The 17710-nt window shown below is 38.3% G+C and overlaps 1 protein-coding gene across 1 annotated transcript in view; it reads left to right on the forward strand.

Annotated features, from left to right (window-relative positions):
* LOC113662507 (cadherin-12) overlaps nt 1-13201 on the forward strand; it is a 105566-nt gene extending 92365 nt beyond the window's left edge. The window contains exons 9-12 of the mRNA XM_027177396.2: nt 1513-1634; nt 4183-4300; nt 5904-6155; nt 11894-13201. Coding sequence (XP_027033197.2) covers nt 1513-1634; nt 4183-4300; nt 5904-6155; nt 11894-12417 — 1016 coding nt within the window. The 3' untranslated portion in view covers nt 12418-13201. The remainder of the gene's footprint in view (nt 1-1512; nt 1635-4182; nt 4301-5903; nt 6156-11893) is intronic.
* Nucleotides 13202-17710: the final 4509 nt, after the last annotated feature.

Here is a 17710-nt window from a genome sequence, read left to right on the forward strand (position 1 = left end):
AATTTATCATTTTTCAATTAAGTAATAATTATATATAAACCACTTTTTAGGTCAAGTAAATGATTAATATTAATATTAAAATGTACATTTACACATCAGCCACAGTTTATAATAACTACACTAATTTAAAGGCAAAAATGCAATGGATTTGATTTAAATAGATTTTTGTAAAATATGTTTCCTAAACTCATCTTTAACTCTAACTCCAACTTTTGGAGCTGTTTATATGAACTATTTGTACCTGTGAATTGTTGCCAGTTTGCCATGAGGCAATGTCTGTGGTAGTTAATGGCTCTTTTGACTCCTTAAACTGCCAGGAGACTTTTAATAAGGACATTAGTTTCACTCTGGTTATTGAATAATTCATAGCTGATATCAATGATTCATGGGTATTTATTCAAATCTACTAAGCCCACAAATAGCATAATATCTAGAATGTTTCTATGCACCTTATCCATTTATAACTTTTGTTTGTTTGTATGTTGGTTGTTTTATTGACTCTAATTGTCCCTGCTAACTGATAGCAGTAATATCAATTATACTCTTAGCTGAAGATTTCGACAACTAGTTAAGGTTAATGCATCTTGAAGAAACATACAGCTGGGTTTAGATCTTTCATCGTTTTAATGCGCATGGATACAATTCTTGAAATGCTTGGTTTTGGGTAATGGATGAAAAATGACATGGTCCTATTGATTTTTGTGCTATTCTTAAAATAATAATGGGTTCAATGGGGTCACCAGTAGGTGGTGGAGTCATTAAGTTTTCATACGTCTGACCATCTGAGATTGAGATTCTCATGAGTGCAATTTCTAAAGAATAAGTGACTAAAAGTTTCATTTATATATAATCCTCATTGTAACCAATTATATTTTGCAACCGATCTAAACATGTTCAAGGTCAAAACAAGGTCAAACGTCTCTGTTTCTTAACATCCCTTTGAGGCATATTATTAGGGTATTATAGGCATACAAATAAGTGACCTGAACTACTAGACTTAGTTAGTGGTGGAGGCATCACCGGGGACACGAAGAATCCATAATAACCAATATAAAGATGTTTTAATGGTCTTCTGTTTCTCATGCATGTGAAATACAAAATGTAAATTTAATTCTACTTCTTTAATGAGTGTTTCTTAATATGACCACATGATGTCAGTGTTATACAGTTGATAAATTCTGTCCCGCTTTGGAAAACCATAAGGCTTGACATAATACATATGTTGTACTAGTGTGTTGTGTTGAATTCATGTTACAAAATTCTAATCCTCAAGGTGTATTTCTTAAAGACCCTGAAGCTTTCTCTCCTTTCTGTTCTACATAAAAATTTTATTTGGTGCTTGAAAACAAAGCACTGCATTTATTTAAGCAATAAGAATATAATAGGTACAGAAAATATAATAGGAAAAGCTCAAATTATCAGCACAATGTCTAAAGCACCATCTCTGTGCTTTTTCTCCCTTTTTGGTTATTTATTTATTTATTTATTTATTTATTTATTTGTTTATTACAGATAATCCAGTCCTAACCAGCAAAGTCACAGTCACAATTCACGTGTTAGACGTCAATGAGTTTTCTCCTGAGTTGGCTATACCTTACGAGACCTATGTGTGTGAAGGTGCCAAAGTAGGACAGGTGAGTGTTTAGCAATATGTGGTTCAATTTTTAACTCTCTCTCTCTCTCTCTCTTTCTCTCTCTCTCTCTCTCACACACACACACACACACACACACACACACAAAGACGACACACAGGCAAACAAAGTTTTTATAAAAAACAGAAAGGAAAGCGAGCACAACAAGGTGTTGTGAGAAGATTCAAGTCATAGAACAGTTCTGGACTAATGAGCCATTTAAGATGATTTATGACACTTTACATACCAGTGCATTCATTAAAATTGCAGGGCAGTTGTAGCTGAGTGTGTGTGTGTGTGTGTGTGTGTGTGTGTGTATGTGTGTGTTTGGGGGTTGGGGGTGGGGTCTTGGACACGGCTATAGTAGGAGACAACCTAGGTGTGATTGATACCAGGTATTATTCTACATTTGAGTTAATGTATGCAACTAGCTTCTTAAGGATAAAAAAATACATTTAGAGTAATGGTAACAGAATAAAGTGATAAAAACAAAAACTTTGCTTAATGAACTTTAAAATTTGCAATATTATAAAAACGGCATAAACATTTATTTAGGTCTACCAATCTCTTTTTTCACATTTGGTGACTTTGATGAGGGATTAGCTCTAGCTGTTTGGATTTCTGGGTATTTGACAAATTTGTTAGCACGCTGTGATGATGAACTACCTGGCAGTGATCAGGTGGTTGAGCAGCATGGGCTGACGGATGTTCATGATGGGTTGGGCACATGTGGCTAAGTGATGCATTAGCTCAGAGCTAATCGCTTTGTTCAACATGCACCTGCAGTGTTCATAGCAGCAATGCAGCAGGTGATGTTAACAGCAGGGCAGGATGGTGCTGGAGCAGGCATGAGCAGCAGAGGATAAAATATGAGATATGTGATGCAACTGCATGAGGCAGATTATGATCATTCAGAGTGTCAGGTATAAATAGTCAGTCCTATGGCGACAGATTTTGGCCAGTCGTTCAGACATGGAAAGAACTGAAAACACACAAAGTGCTTACATAGACACAGAGAGTGACAATAAAGTATTCTCAGCTAAAGTATCTTCAATAATACTCTGTGAAATACATTTAATGAGAACCTAAACACAACAAGTATCTGATCTCATTACCTATACTAGTAGGGTAGTAACAAATTTGACTACATTATTCAAAATGAACAGACAATGTGTTCTAAATGAACTTAAATTCATGTACAGGAAGTAAGCATCAGGACTAAAATTGTGTTACACATAAAAAAAAAACTGTGGGCAAGTAGGCTGTCAGAGCCTGGGACTAACCCTGCTGGAGCACTGAGGCACGCTGACAGGTGTATTGTAGTTATGGTCATGTGATGATGGTCATGTGATAGATGTCTTGTATGATTTCACCTGTTTCCCACTGTTACTCCTAAAGTGTTTGGTTACTTATACCCTTCCAATGTGCACTAGGTTTGCCTTTAGATGCTGTCGCATTTATGTTTTGTTTTCATGTTTTCAAGTAACCTTGTTTTTGTCTTAGTTATTTCATGTACTGTAGTTTCTAAGTGTTCTCATTTTGCTTAATATTATGTTTGTTTAAGTTTAATCATCTTTTGTTGTGATTTCACTTAATAAACCATAGTCGTCTTTATCCCTGCATTTGGGTCTTTTCAGTCTATGCCACGCCATCGCCAACATGACAAGCACAGGCGAGCAGTCAGATATGAAGTTTACAGGACAGATATTAACATACGAATGCTTGCTTAATCAACATTTATTCAGTCGTGTGTATTAAACTGCCTGATCAGGTGGATTAAATGTAGGCAAATTGTGTGCTTATGTGGTTTTGGGAATTAGAACCAACTGAATACATCATATTATCATATGCAAGTATCAACAAAAGAATAAGCGCACAAGTGAGATTTAAAAAATAAGTCCTACCTATTCATCTCTATTTAAGAGTAATGAACTCGTGTGATCCAGCCACGTTTAAGGAACTGTGAGAGGCAGAATTTACAGGCCATGCTGACTGAGCTGGCAGTTTTACTTCCCGGTGTCGTTCTGTGTTTCTGCGATCGTAGTGGAAGAGTTGATTTTTAATTCAATAAAGAAAACAGAAATCCATTCTAGTTTAGGTCACACCAACACCAATGTTAATCCACGCATACACCCATATGTTATTGTACAGGTATGAGGTTCATATGTTAGAATTCAGTGTTTGGTTTTCACCAATCTTAACTTTTTATTTAAACTGAAATATTCAGTTTCATCACAGAACATTCTTCCTATTGACATCTGCCTTATCTACATAGTCTTGGGCAAACTTCAGTTAGGCAGAAGAGATCTTTTTGCAGAGTAATGGCTTCCTCCTCATTATCCTGCCATGCACATCTCCTTATTCAGTTTTTGTCTGATGGTGGACCTACTGTATGAACATTGGACCTATGAACATTTACTCTATGGAAGAGTGGCCTGTAGGTCCTTATATGTTACTTCTATATATTTATATCGATGATGACCACAGGAAAAACTACTGAACATCCACTTAATAATTGATCCACTTTTACGAACCTGTCCTTTATCCGTAGGTTATTCAGATCTTCAGCGCAAAAGATGAAGATATTCCAATGACAGAACATAATTTCTCCTTCAAATCACCACAGGAAGAGATGAAGAACAAGAACTTCACCATCAAAGATTTTGGAAGTGAGTGTCTCTCTCTCATCACATTCAGTCTCGATCTTACCATTTTTTCCCATTAATGCATAATATATGTCAATACCAGTTTTTATTGCTGAAACATTTTTCCATGTTGTCTGTAAACAACAAAATCAGGTTGATCTATTTTAACAATGATAAATATGATTTTGCATGATGTAGCAGATGGTATTTCTGCCAAGAAATAGGCAGTTAAAGTTAAAGATGGTGTTTTCTCAGGGAGGTTTTCCTTGCCACCTTCGCCTCCGGCTTGCTCATTAGGTGTAGATATTAGAGAAATATAGTATTTAAATTTTTTAATGAATATTTTTTATTAATTTAAAACTTTACATGAATGCATTATATTTACCTTATTATTATTATTATTATTATTATTATTATTATGTATTTAATTATTTATATATGTATTTATTTATGTTTGGATTCTATACTTCTGTAAAGCTGCTTTCAGATAATGTGAATTGTTAAAAGCACTATACAAATAAATGATATATATTGAATAAAAATATTTACATTTTCATGATTACACCACTGGCACCTGGCAGCTGATACCTTCCTCTAACACAAAGGCCATCTCCATTATGTATCAGCCTGCTAGCTGTTGTAGTCCTTACAAAAAATGACAGTTGTGCATTCCTACAGATGCTGATGTTAGAAATAACAGAGTAATCACAGTAAGTGATTCACGTATATACTGTAGAATAAAAATAAAATAAGCCAAATGTAACATGAAATGTTATCTGAAATATAAGGTCACTGTCTTTGTGTGAAAATGAAAAATGCTTTATATTTCTGAGAGGCCACAAAGTTGTCCATTGCAAGAAAGCCCATTCTTTAATTTGTTTGAATTTTAATGTAATCAACCCACCTGAACCGTAATCCTGGTTTATCCTTTATTAATCTAACATACATTCCTGAAAGCTTAGAACATCCACAGTCATTTAGAACAGTTGGAGGATCTTAACTGTGCAACCAACAAGGGACAGCTAATGGGGAATCATTTAACAGAACTGACTATTGATTTCAGGTTTAATCATGAACGTACAACCCAATCAAGAAACCTAGTTAGGGGGTAAGTTAAGTTGGTCCCGAAGTCCCCAAATGCTGATTTTGTACGAAAATAAAACAAGCATTACTTCTCTGACTGAAAAAACTGATTAAACTTTCTGAGTGTGTAGTGATCAACATTACTAACAGTTCAAAAACATGTAGCTTTGAGAATAGCCTGTGTTACTATTCCTTGATAAGAGAAATTGTTTAAGAATTGTTTACGGCCATTTAATTTAGATTAGATATTGCTTCTTCCATGCTATGGAGATAGATAAGAGTGTAAATAGATTGACAGATGCACTCCTGCCACTTTGCACCCTATTAATTGAAATATTCATACTGGTCAACCTTTGAGTTGGATGAATGTAGTTTGGTCTTTTCTTTTTATCTGCTGCACAAGGCTCAATTTCAAGTGTTTTGTTTTTTTTTTACAACATTTGCCATTCTAGTGCTTGTTCTGAATAATAAACCAAGCTTTACTACACGTTTCTTGCTACTTGTTTTAATATCCTACATTTTTCCCATATCCATATCCACCCAGACAACACTGCAGGCATTGTAACCTTGCACAGTGGCTTTTGGCGGCGTGCTCAAGAGATCTACCACCTTCCAGTAGTGATTGAGGACAGCGGTTACCCAGTACAGAGCAGCACCGGCACCCTGACCATCCGTGTGTGTGGCTGTGATTCTGATGGCTCCCTGCTGACCTGCAGTGCAGAAGCCATCTTCCTCCCTGTGGGTCTCAGCACCGGAGCACTGATCGCTATTCTGCTTTGCATTGTCATACTGCTAGGTAAGTGGACTGCTAGCTGTGACCAATTGGAATAAAAAAGAATCACATATTTAACAGGGAAATTAAATATAGAGACATAACATTGTGTGACTGCGCCACACAGACATTAGATTATGGTAATATTAGGCATACAAAATCTTCATTTTTTGGTGAAAAGTTTTGCAGTGAAAACTTAAACACACATAATATTAAACGTAATGAAAGATTCACTCTGGGTACTAAAATGAATCCAACAAATGGATTGCAATGGCTTCAGATACAATACAGATGATCTCAGTAATTAGGTTCTTTTAATCAAGGACAAAATCATTAGTGCAGCCAGATGGTAGAGCAGATTTGAAACGCATCACAGTTACTAAGCTAAGAAAATGTATATATTGCATGCATCAAGTGTACGCCTCTGATGAGCAAAAGAAAGGATTTTTAAGAAAAGAGAATTTATTTAGAACTAAAACTGTGATTTTAAAAACTATGCCATTTTCTTTTTATTTTGTATAAATATTTCCTTTATTGTCAGTTTTATCTAATTAAAAAAAAATCTTTGAAAAAAGTTTGATGCTTCATGAGCTATAAGCCAACCTGATCCTGGAAGACATTTTGTTGAATGGATCAAAATAAACAGACTTCAGGGGCTTTCCAAGCTCAGTTAATTAGAAAGCACTTATTAATTAGGCACCGGGATATCATCCATGGTGGCTTCTCTCCTAATCAGATTCATATTAAAAAAAGTTCCCACTAGCTAGGTGGACTTAGTTATTGCCCAATCGAAAATTACTCATCAAGATCTAAGCTCTAAGCTCTGCAGTGATAAACTAAACGACCGAGCATAAAGAATGGGCTAGAGAGCCATTATTGCCTCTTTACAGTGATGATTTAAGAAGATTTGTTGGTCATTAAGGTAGGACTTTTTCAACAAGATAAGGTAATGATTCCAGTGTCTGTCCACAGGATTAGTTGTGACATAATTACATAAATAACATTACTGTGGGGTTGGGGGGATAACTGGTATAATGACATATAATTGTAGCACAGCACAGAAAAATGAACAGGAAAGCAAAGTATTTTCCGCACTATAAGGCGCACCTAAAAGCCTTAAATTTTCTTAAAAATCGGCCATGCGCCTAATAATCCGGTGCTCCTTATGTGTGCACCGAGTTCCAAAAATCTGTAAAAATGTTTTGGTAAGCGCTTTGGTAAGCGCTCCGCTTGATTGACTGTCGGACCATTTCCTGCTAACACAGGGACGTAATATATATACTACGTACGCTTGCAGCGATAAACCAATCAGAGGACATTACGTAATACGTACAGTACGTACGCTTACCTCCGCCACGCCTCCGGTAGGTATAACTACCGGTATGTTCCAAAACAACATTTGTTTCTTCCTAACCATTTTGTGTTCCACACTCCAGTCCAGAAGGTGGCGGTAAATGCAAGTTTGCCATCCGCCAATAAAAATCAGATGCTTACGAGGCACAATACAAACTACAGGCTATCAGTTACACGGTTGTAAATGGGAATAGAGCAGCTGAAAGTATTCAACATCAATGTATCTATGGTTTGAAAGTGGAGGAAGCAAGAAAATGTACTGTACCAAGTTAAGAAGACACAGTAGATGAGGACTTTGATGGAATTGTGGGAGAAGATTGATTAAAAAAATAATGTGTATGTATTGTTAAATAGTAGAATAAAGTTCAACTAAACTCACTGTTTTGCTTCTGTTACCTTTTTTTTGTAGGCCGTATGTTTTAGCATGCGCCTTATAATACGGTGTGCCTTATGTAGGGGTTAAGTACAGACATAGAGCCTGTAATTGAGACTACGCCTTATAGTCCGGTGCACCTTATGGTGCGGAAAATACTGTTTAAACTAACTACACAGAGCAGCAGGAGTATAATCTAAATCGCACATATCCAGCATGTAGCAGCAAGTACAACTACACTGATAACGTAAAAACCTAACATTTGCAAGACCAGCCCTAATTGGTAATGTCGGACAGTTTAGAAAGATATCAATGCACCGTAAAGAGCTAAAGCAAAATATGCTGATGCTCTGAATAGTGTTTATAGTCTAGAGTTATTGTTTACTCATCATGCCTGATGTCAAAATCAGAACATAATGCCACATTAATCTACAGTACACACTATGCTCAAGATAGGATGCTTTATGCTTTTGCAACCAAATATTTATATCAAAATATCTTATTTTTAGTATTTAATATAACGTGCTTAATGCAATCAATATCATTAACAATGCTGAAGGAAAAAACCTTAGGATTCAAAATAAACCAAAAATCTTCAACAGCTCAGAATAAATACTGTACTGTGTATTTTTATTTTAATGCCTGACTGCAAATAGTTTGAGATCCCCTGCCATAGTGAACAAGAAGATCAAAAATCTGCTTAAAATGCTCCTTTTTCCCTTCAAATTGTGACTGAGATATTCTCAAGTTGCACTCTATATCCACCCGTTTGCTTATGTAAATACCTTCAACGTCTGCTGTATCTTCTTAGCAGCTCTCGATCCTCTTAATGGTAATAATAATCTCTAGCACTTCCAAAATTCTTGGTCAGTCTTCGATCATTCCTCTTGATATATCTTGGAGATGTTATACATTATCTGCTTCAGATCAATGCTGGGATTGGGTGCAGACTTTTTTTCCCCTTAAATATAAGCATTAGGCATGGGATGATTGATGATTGTGTAGTTGAATTGCTATACAGTAGATATCACTATGGCTAGCAAGTTAGATGATTTAAATGTCTGTCAGAAAACTCCCCACACTGCACCATGCTTCCTCTGATCCTCTAGTACTGCACAACTGCTGAATTTTCATGTAGTAGCACTAAAAAAAAGTCTGTGTGAAAGTCTAGCTATATTACCTACCAAAAGAGTTTTTAAACTGATGCAATTTCTTAATCTGTGACCTACTAATAACCAGAAAAGATGTATTGATAAAGAAAAGCATTTCAGCAAGTCACTGTGGATAAGAGCATCTGCCAAATATCATAAACATAAATGTAGATTCTGCAAGTTTAAAATTAAAAAGTGTTGTATCTTGTAATATGCTTTATGGCCAAAATAATACGGGCACCTGTACTTCACACCCATGCACGGACCTTCCCAAAACAAAGAAAGTTGGGCGAGCAGAAGTGTCTAGTATATCTTGGAATGCTGTAGTATTGATCGCTTTTGCCATGAAATGGAATGTTGACTGTTCGTCAGGCCTTCTTGCCCAACATCAGTGCCCAAATTCACTAATGCTCTTGTGGCTGAATGAACACAAATCCCCACAGTCACATTCCAAATTCTAGTGGAGCCCTTCCAATAACAGCAAAGGGGGGAATAAATCTGGAATACAATGTTCAACAAGCACATACTGGTGTGACGATTAGCACATACCCAAAGATCTGAGAGCACTAGTGATAATGCTTCTGCATTTTGCATTCCTTCCTAATTTAATACAACACATTTCATTCAAAATGATGTTACTGACAATAACTTTTTGTCCCATTTTGTCCCCTTTTTGCTTCGGTGACAGCTAAACTAGAGCTAGAGCTAGCATGGACTCGTGGAAACAATTTTAGATCAAATCCTTTAGAATGTTGTCTAAACACATGCTTTAATAGATGAAATTAAGCATGAGAAATAACTGACCTTTAATATAAAGCAGGAAACACAGAATCCATACACAGAATTTAATAGAGAAATCCAAATCAGTAAACAATGGCATGAAACCCAAACAGTGAGTGAGCTTTGGGAGTACTGCCCATGGGAGAAACTCACTCCAGATATGCTGTCCGTGGCTAAAGTATATGTACAGGTACAATAATAGCCTAGTTCCTGGTTCAGTCTGTCAGCTTGACCATTAGCCTGCAGATGGTACAGTAGCTCGACGTGAGGCTGATATCGATGCCTAGCTGCACACAGAAGGCTCTCCATACATGGGAGGAAAATTTGGTTCCCCTACGGTGCCCTCCGGGAGGCTGTAGATGTAGAACATGTGGTGGAAGAGCGCTTTGGCAGTGTCCATAGCTGTAGGGAGTCCCTTGAGGGGCACCAGCCTGCAGGCCCTTCAGAAATGGTCGATGATTACCTGGATTGTAGTTTTGTATGTCCATGGGAACTTGATAGATAGACTGAAAAAAAATCTATGTGGTCTTAATTTTGGACCTCATCATACCTTTGGCCATGTAGGATATGCGTTTCTTTATTTTTTATTTTATAGTCTGATGACTGATTTTTAAACAGACCAACAAAACATTTTTATTTAATCAAAAAGATTTTACTTACATCCATAAGTAAATTTGCAAGCAAAATGATCCTAAAATAAAAGCTACAGCAAAGCAATCTTCTTCTTTTTTTTCCTCCTTTTTTTACTATAATAATGTACACAATACATATTGTGGATGTTTGTTTAGAGCCCCATCTTTCCTTACTAAGTCTACAGGCAATACTTTTAACATTATGGTTACAAGGCATGATCCCACAAAAAAAAAATCTCACAAGCCTAGCAGCCGAAAGATGACACAGAACATTGTGTCATCCTTGAATTTCTCATTGCTCCACATTCCAGTGTGCTGTTGATAAGAGAATACCAGCAAAGGTGTTAGGAGGACTAGCAAAAGGCAGGCGTTCCTCACTGCCTCACTGCCTTCGTGCCTGTGAGAATGAGACAGAGCCCTAAGGCTCTTTTAGTCATATCCTTGTGATAGAGCAAATCACACCCTGAGTAAACACACATGCACAGAAGAAGAGAAGGAATATTCAGGGACAGACATGGTGGGCGAACTCTATTATAGGTGCTCTATTTGTCAGCCTGACCCACTTTCAGTTCTGCAGGAGCATCCGTGGCAGTCACAGTTAAACTCTGTATGAGCAAAGAAAATGCATTATCAATTGCTCTCCTGCCTATCTGGGGCCAAATACACACAAGAAATAACCCCCTGAGACTGACACACACAACACACACACACACACACACACACACACACACACACACACACACACACACACACACACACACACACACACACACACACACACACACACACACACACACACACACACAGAGAGAGAGAGAGAGATGAAATGTTGTAATGTAGATGTGTATCACTTGGGGGGGCTGTTGTTTCACAGCCATAATCTCTCAAATGAGAGGGCATAAACCACTGGGTTATTTTTATTTCTCTGGTCCTGCTGGTGTCATGTTCTTCCCGCAAGTGTAATATTCCACAATTCTTCACTTTTATGAAATTTATGAACATTTGCTTTCATCCTCAACAGGCACTATATACTGCTACACCCCTTTTTTACCCCCACATTGAAGAAAAAAAACACATCAGTCTGCACACACACTGAGAAGACTACACTGCATTCATGAACATGCATATCTATATTTACCAGACTCTAGCCAAAGGGCACTATTTCTTCTTCGATAGCTCAGTAAAATTTAAGTCAGAAGCCTGCGAAGAGAAGGTTCTGCAGCACTTTAGAGCAGTCAGACAGAATGGTTAACGATTGCACATCCTGAGTAGACTTTGCAGGATTGAAGATGTTGGCAATCTGTTAACCCATGAGGGAAGAGGCAAGACATTGTTACTGTAAACCCTAAACATCAAATCAAGCCTTTTCTTTGATTTTATAGAACAAAGAAATTGCCTATTATTATTTTCCTTTTCACTCACTGATTGTGGTCAAAATGATGGCTTTACAAACATGCCTCTGTATCTCTGCAGTGATCGTAGTGCTATACATGGGAGTAAGGCGGCAGAAGAAAAAGGAAACCCTTATGACCTCCAAAGAGGACATCCGAGACAATGTTATCCACTATGATGATGAGGGTGGAGGAGAGGAAGACACACATGCCTTTGACATTAGCACTCTCCGTAACCCTAAAGCCATCAAAGACAATCTTTATCGGAGGGACGTTAAACCAGAGGCTGCCTCTGTTCCTCAGCCGTTACCCATCTCACAAGACAGTGAAGACCTTCAGAAGTTCATCAGTCAGAGACTGCAGGCACATGACGGTGATAACTCTGCACCGCCCTATGACTCACTGGCCACCTACGCATACGAAGGCGAAGGATCGGTGGGTGAAAGCCTGAGCTCCATAGAATCATTAAACGGTGACACAGAAGAGGATTATGATTACCTAAATGAGTGGGGACCTCGATTCAAAACCCTTGCAGGGATCTTTGGAGAACATGTGCAAAACCAGACTGACGTCACCTCCTCAAGTACCACAGAGAACAAACATTGATGATGAATACAAATGCCAATTTGCAAGAAGTTTATTTATTTCACTACCTTATATTCTTTTAATATTACCATTTTTGTTTCTTTTTTAATTTTTATTTTTTTTATCCTTATGGTACGGTTGTGAGCTCTGGTTTGTCCCGGTTCCCCATGCAACAAAACTCACTAGAATTCAAAAGACTATTATTTTTGCTTATATGTATTTATTTCTGTTTGTTTTCAGTGCTAAAGGAAAGAAAAATAGTCAAAAAATGGAATGAAAACATCCGTAAAAAGTGCCTCAAAAGATTTTTTTCCTTTGCTTTACCTCTGATTTTCATGCTCACACAAAACTACTCCTACACACTACTTCCCACACAAACACATGCCTTCCAGTAAAGCAAGACAGTGCTAAAGATGTCAAGTGCTCTAGCTCCTCTTAAATAATGTTAAGACAAGCTTTACTATGGATTACAGAAGGCAAATATAGACATGGCCCAAGTTTGTCCGCTGACCATTTAAATGTTATTTATGATTATATTTATTTATTTGTGAGGCTGATTTTCTTTTAGGACTTTTAAAATGTATTTATCTCTATTTATCGCAATGTTTTATTTTTCATCTTTTGAATACACTGGGGGATTTTTGTAATGATGTGTTCCTCTTATTAACATGGATGTTGAAATGTTGTGAGGGAACTGTAAAGATTGTACATAATGTTAATTGTAAAATCTGTTTAGGGCTAAACATGAGCTACTATATTGAATCATGTATCACACTGTTTTCTTAAATAAACATCTCTTAGAAAAGTTTTTTAATATATTTAATTTTAAGTTTCTGTTTGCTAGTTTCCTTCTACTTCCAACACATGCTAGTAGGTGAACTTTGGTAAGTTACAATGACTTGAGGTGGGTATGAGAGTGTGAAATTGTGTGCATGGAGCACTACAATGGAGTCTCATACAGGTGAGTGTATGTCTCATACAGGATGTGTTCTCCCTCTCACCACAGATTCACAGGACATGCTCCGGATACCCAACAACCCTGACCCTAAAGTGGTTGGTTACTGTTAGTTAATAGCACTCATAATATTCATTCATTCATTCATTCATTCATCTTCAAGAACTGCTTTATCCTGCTCAGGGTCATGACTGTGGGTTGAATGAACATCTGTATGAGCAGACCGATACTTGTTCCATGCACAAATCTAAAGCACTAAAAATACACAAGGCAAAGTTAATGCAGAAAGAGGCCACTCAGTTTTCACATTTGTCTGAACACATAATGCCATCACAGCAGGTTCAACCTGCTCACTGGAAAAGGGAACTATTTCAAATCCAATCATCCAATTTAAACTAGTACATTAAATCAGCAAGGAAGTGGCATGGATTGTTCATGCCTGGACATAGCATTAGATACCACTCATACTTCACATTATAATAACTAAAATTTGCCAAAACCAGAAAGCACTGATTGAAGATACAGAGCAAAATATAGACTGTGATTTTGGTTTGCAAATGAACAGTTTTTTTTTTTAAACCATTAAAAACCCAATGATCACCTGACATTTATTGAATAAAAAAAAAAAACATATTATAATTATTAAACATTTTCATCCAGTCCATTACACTCTACCTGTAATTATTATGTACCACAGGCCAACATCTAGGTTTTTAAGTTTTCATTAAATGTCTGTGGAAATGATCTGTCATTACAAATGTGTTTCACGTGGTTATGACTTCAGCAGGACAGAAAAATGGACACTAAAGTAAATATTTCATAAGTCCAAAAAGTGCAGTAAGCTTTCCTACAACAGGACAATAACACAGAGCTCAAAAATTTGCAAAACATATTTAGGAAAGGAGTTGAGTTCTTTGTTTATCATGCAGTATTTTCCCTAATGTATGTCATATTTAGTGTTTATGAATACAAATGTTATTGGTACACAGGAAGAATTGTTAATATGAAACCAGAATTGAGGACTAGCACAAATATTTAGTTTCTTTATTTGCTATGAGCTTTCATTTTGAGATAATAATTTCCGTTCTCTCCTACTTTGGCCATCAAATTGTGTGTGTGTGTGTGTGTGTGTGTGTGTGTGTGTGTGTGTGTGTGTGTGTGCATGAATAGATGTAATTCCACCATGTACAAAATGTAGTACAGCCAGCCATCAGAGGCGCATCACACACCAGCAAAACCTTGTAGATACCATTGTTAAAATCAGCATGCATAATCATGCCTATGTTAAAAATATCACTCAAGCATATTATCACACACACTCCAGCATATTGAGGTGAGCTTCAATATTGTCCTGGGGCATCATCCTGACCAGGTTGAGGGTGCTCATCAACAGTATCACAGGGGAGTAGGAGGGGATAATGAAGCTCCTGAAGTGGGCTCAATCTGCTGCATGTGCTTCTGCAATCTTGGCGTACATCTTACACTGTTGCTTCTGCAACCTGGGGAGAGCCTGGCATAGCCCTGCTCCTACAGATGGACCAAATACATCACTTCACATCCTTCATTGTACATTTTTATAAATAAATAAATCTGCCATAACTAATCACTCCTTGCTTCAATTGGATTATAATATATGCCCAGGGTTATAAGATTATAGTCAAGTGATTGAAAAAATAATGTTATCTGCAAGATGCATAACACACTGTTTGAATTGCAGGCATAAAAATGTGCTACTGTATCTCACTTTTCTTCCTAAGCATCGTCACAGCTCTACCTCTGCAGTATTTAGGCATTGGCTGTCTATTGTGAATTTAAAGAATAGCAGCCTGACAGTTTGATGATAGTAATTACTGTCTTTTGCTATAAAAAAATTAGCAGTGGTTCACAGACATTGTGATTTTGTTCTGGGGTGTTTCCCAGTCAGTTTTAGCATTAAACAGTCCTGGCTAATGACAAAAAATGATACACTCAAATTAATGAATTTTAAGAACAGAATAAATAGTTTATATCTTTTGTTTGCACATATGACTGAGAGGTCCTTTATAAGATCCTCAGGAGTCTTGGGATTTGTGGATCTGCTTGGGAATGGTTCACTTCCTACCTGGAAGGACGCTTATATCAGGTAACCTGGAGGGGAGTGACATCTGCTCCATGCAGACTCTCCACTGGTGTCCCACAGGGCTCAGTACTAGGTCCTCTTCTTTTCTCCCTGTATACTCACTCTCTTGGTGAAGTTATTTCCTCACATGAGTTCTCTTACCACTGCTATGCTGATGATACACAACACATCCTCTCTTTCCCACACTCAGATACCACAGCTTCTGATCAGATCTCAGCATGTCTGGCAGAAATTTCATCATGGTTGAATGCTCAGTTAAAGCTCAATCCTAGCAACTCTGAACTGCTGTTCATCCCAGGTGATTCATCTCCAGGTCATGACCTTGCTATATCCCTGCACAACGATCTGATCCCCCTTCACCCACAGCTCGCAACCTTGGGGTAACCATGGACAATCAACTGTCCTTTCCCTCTCATGTTGCTAATGTGACTCGTTCATGTTGGTTTCTTGTCTACAACATTAGAAGGATTCGGCCTTTTTTGTCCACACTGGCTGCTCAGGTACTTCAGTCTCTTGTCATTTCTAGACTGGATTACTGCAAAGCGCTGCTGGCAGGTCTACCTATGAACGCAATTCGTCCTCTGCAAATGATCCAAAATGCAGCTGCTGGCTTGTTTTCAACCTGCCAAAGTTCTCGCATACCACCCCACTGCTGCGATCCCTCCACTGGCTCCTGAAGCTGCACGGATCAGATTCAATACACTGATGCTGGCCAACAAAGCCAAAAATGGACCAGTTCCCTTTTATCTCAAAGCTTTCATCACTCCTCGCACTGCACCCCACACCCTCTGATCTACCAGCAGTGCTCGACTGGTTCCATCATCCCTCAGGGGAAGAGGCAAGTATACTACAAGACTCTTCTCTGTTCTGGCACCAAGGTGGTGGAATGAACTTCCTCCAGGGGTCCGGACAGCTGAGTCACTGGCTATTTTCAAACAACGGTTGAAGATCTATTTATTCCGGAAACATTTCAACTAGCACTTCTTTCCTTATTTTTTGCATTAAAAAACTCATTGTAACTTTTATACTCATGGTATCTTAAGTATGTAACTTAGTGAACCAGCATTAATGTATCCAATGATAGTGATTTAATCACTTCTGTACATCGTTCTGGATAAGGGGGTCTGCCAAATGATGTAAATGTAATGTACAGTAATTTTGTTAAAATAGACCAGACTATGTTTTCCAATCTTTCCAATTTGAAACAGCAATTTGGTACAGAAAACCACCATCAGAACATTTCTCAACCAGAAGCCGTGGGTGGATAAAACCATACGTGATGCTCTGAGATCCCGCTCCACTGCCTACAACACGGGGCTCGCCACCGGGGACATGGATGAGTACAAGGCTGCATCTTACAGTGTGCACAGAGCGGTGAAGGAAGCAAAGTGGCACTATGGGAGGAAACTAGAGTCACAGTTCCAACATGGTGGATCTAGGAGCTCGTGGCAGGGACTAAGGAATATCACGGACTATAGAACACTATCTTCTAGAATGGGGAATGCGGACGCTTCTCTGGCAGATGAGCTAAACATCTTTTATGCTCGCTTTGTGGCTGCAGCTAACCATGCTTTTTAGTGCTAGCGGCACCAACAGCATGCACACAGAGTGCTGGAGAGGTAAACATGTTCACCATCTTAGAGCATGACATGAGGAGGGCATTCAAGAGAGTGAATACCAGGAAGGCAGCAGGACCAGATGGCATCACAGGTCAGGTTCTGAACGCCTGTGCTGACCAGCTAGCACCGGTGTTCACTGAGATATTCAACCTCTCACTGGAACAGTATGTTGTTCCCTTATGCTTCAAACAGTCCACCTTTGTTCCTGTCCCGAAGAAACCCCAACCCGCTTGCCTCAATGATTACCGCCCTGTAGCCCTGACCTCAGTAGTGATGAAGTGCTTTGAAAGACTGCTCAGACACTTCATCACTGCATCACTACCAGGCACACTGGATTAACTACAGTTCGCGTACCACCAGAACCACTCCACAGAGGACGCCATTGCTCATCTTCTCCACACTACGATGAACCACCTGGACTGCAGAAAAGGGAATTATGCAAAAATGCTGTTTGTGGACTACAGTTCAGCGTAAAAACAACCATAATTCCCTCCATGCTCACCGCTGTGTCAATGGATCTCCAACTTCCTGACAGACTGACCACAAGCCATAAACAGACCTCATCCCCCCTCAACCTCAGCACTGGAGCTACCCAGGGTTGTGTTCTGAGCCCCCTGCTGT

The sequence above is a fragment of the Tachysurus fulvidraco genome, chromosome 8, assembly GCF_022655615.1.
Source record: "Tachysurus fulvidraco isolate hzauxx_2018 chromosome 8, HZAU_PFXX_2.0, whole genome shotgun sequence".
Lineage (NCBI taxonomy): Eukaryota > Metazoa > Chordata > Actinopteri > Siluriformes > Bagridae > Tachysurus > Tachysurus fulvidraco.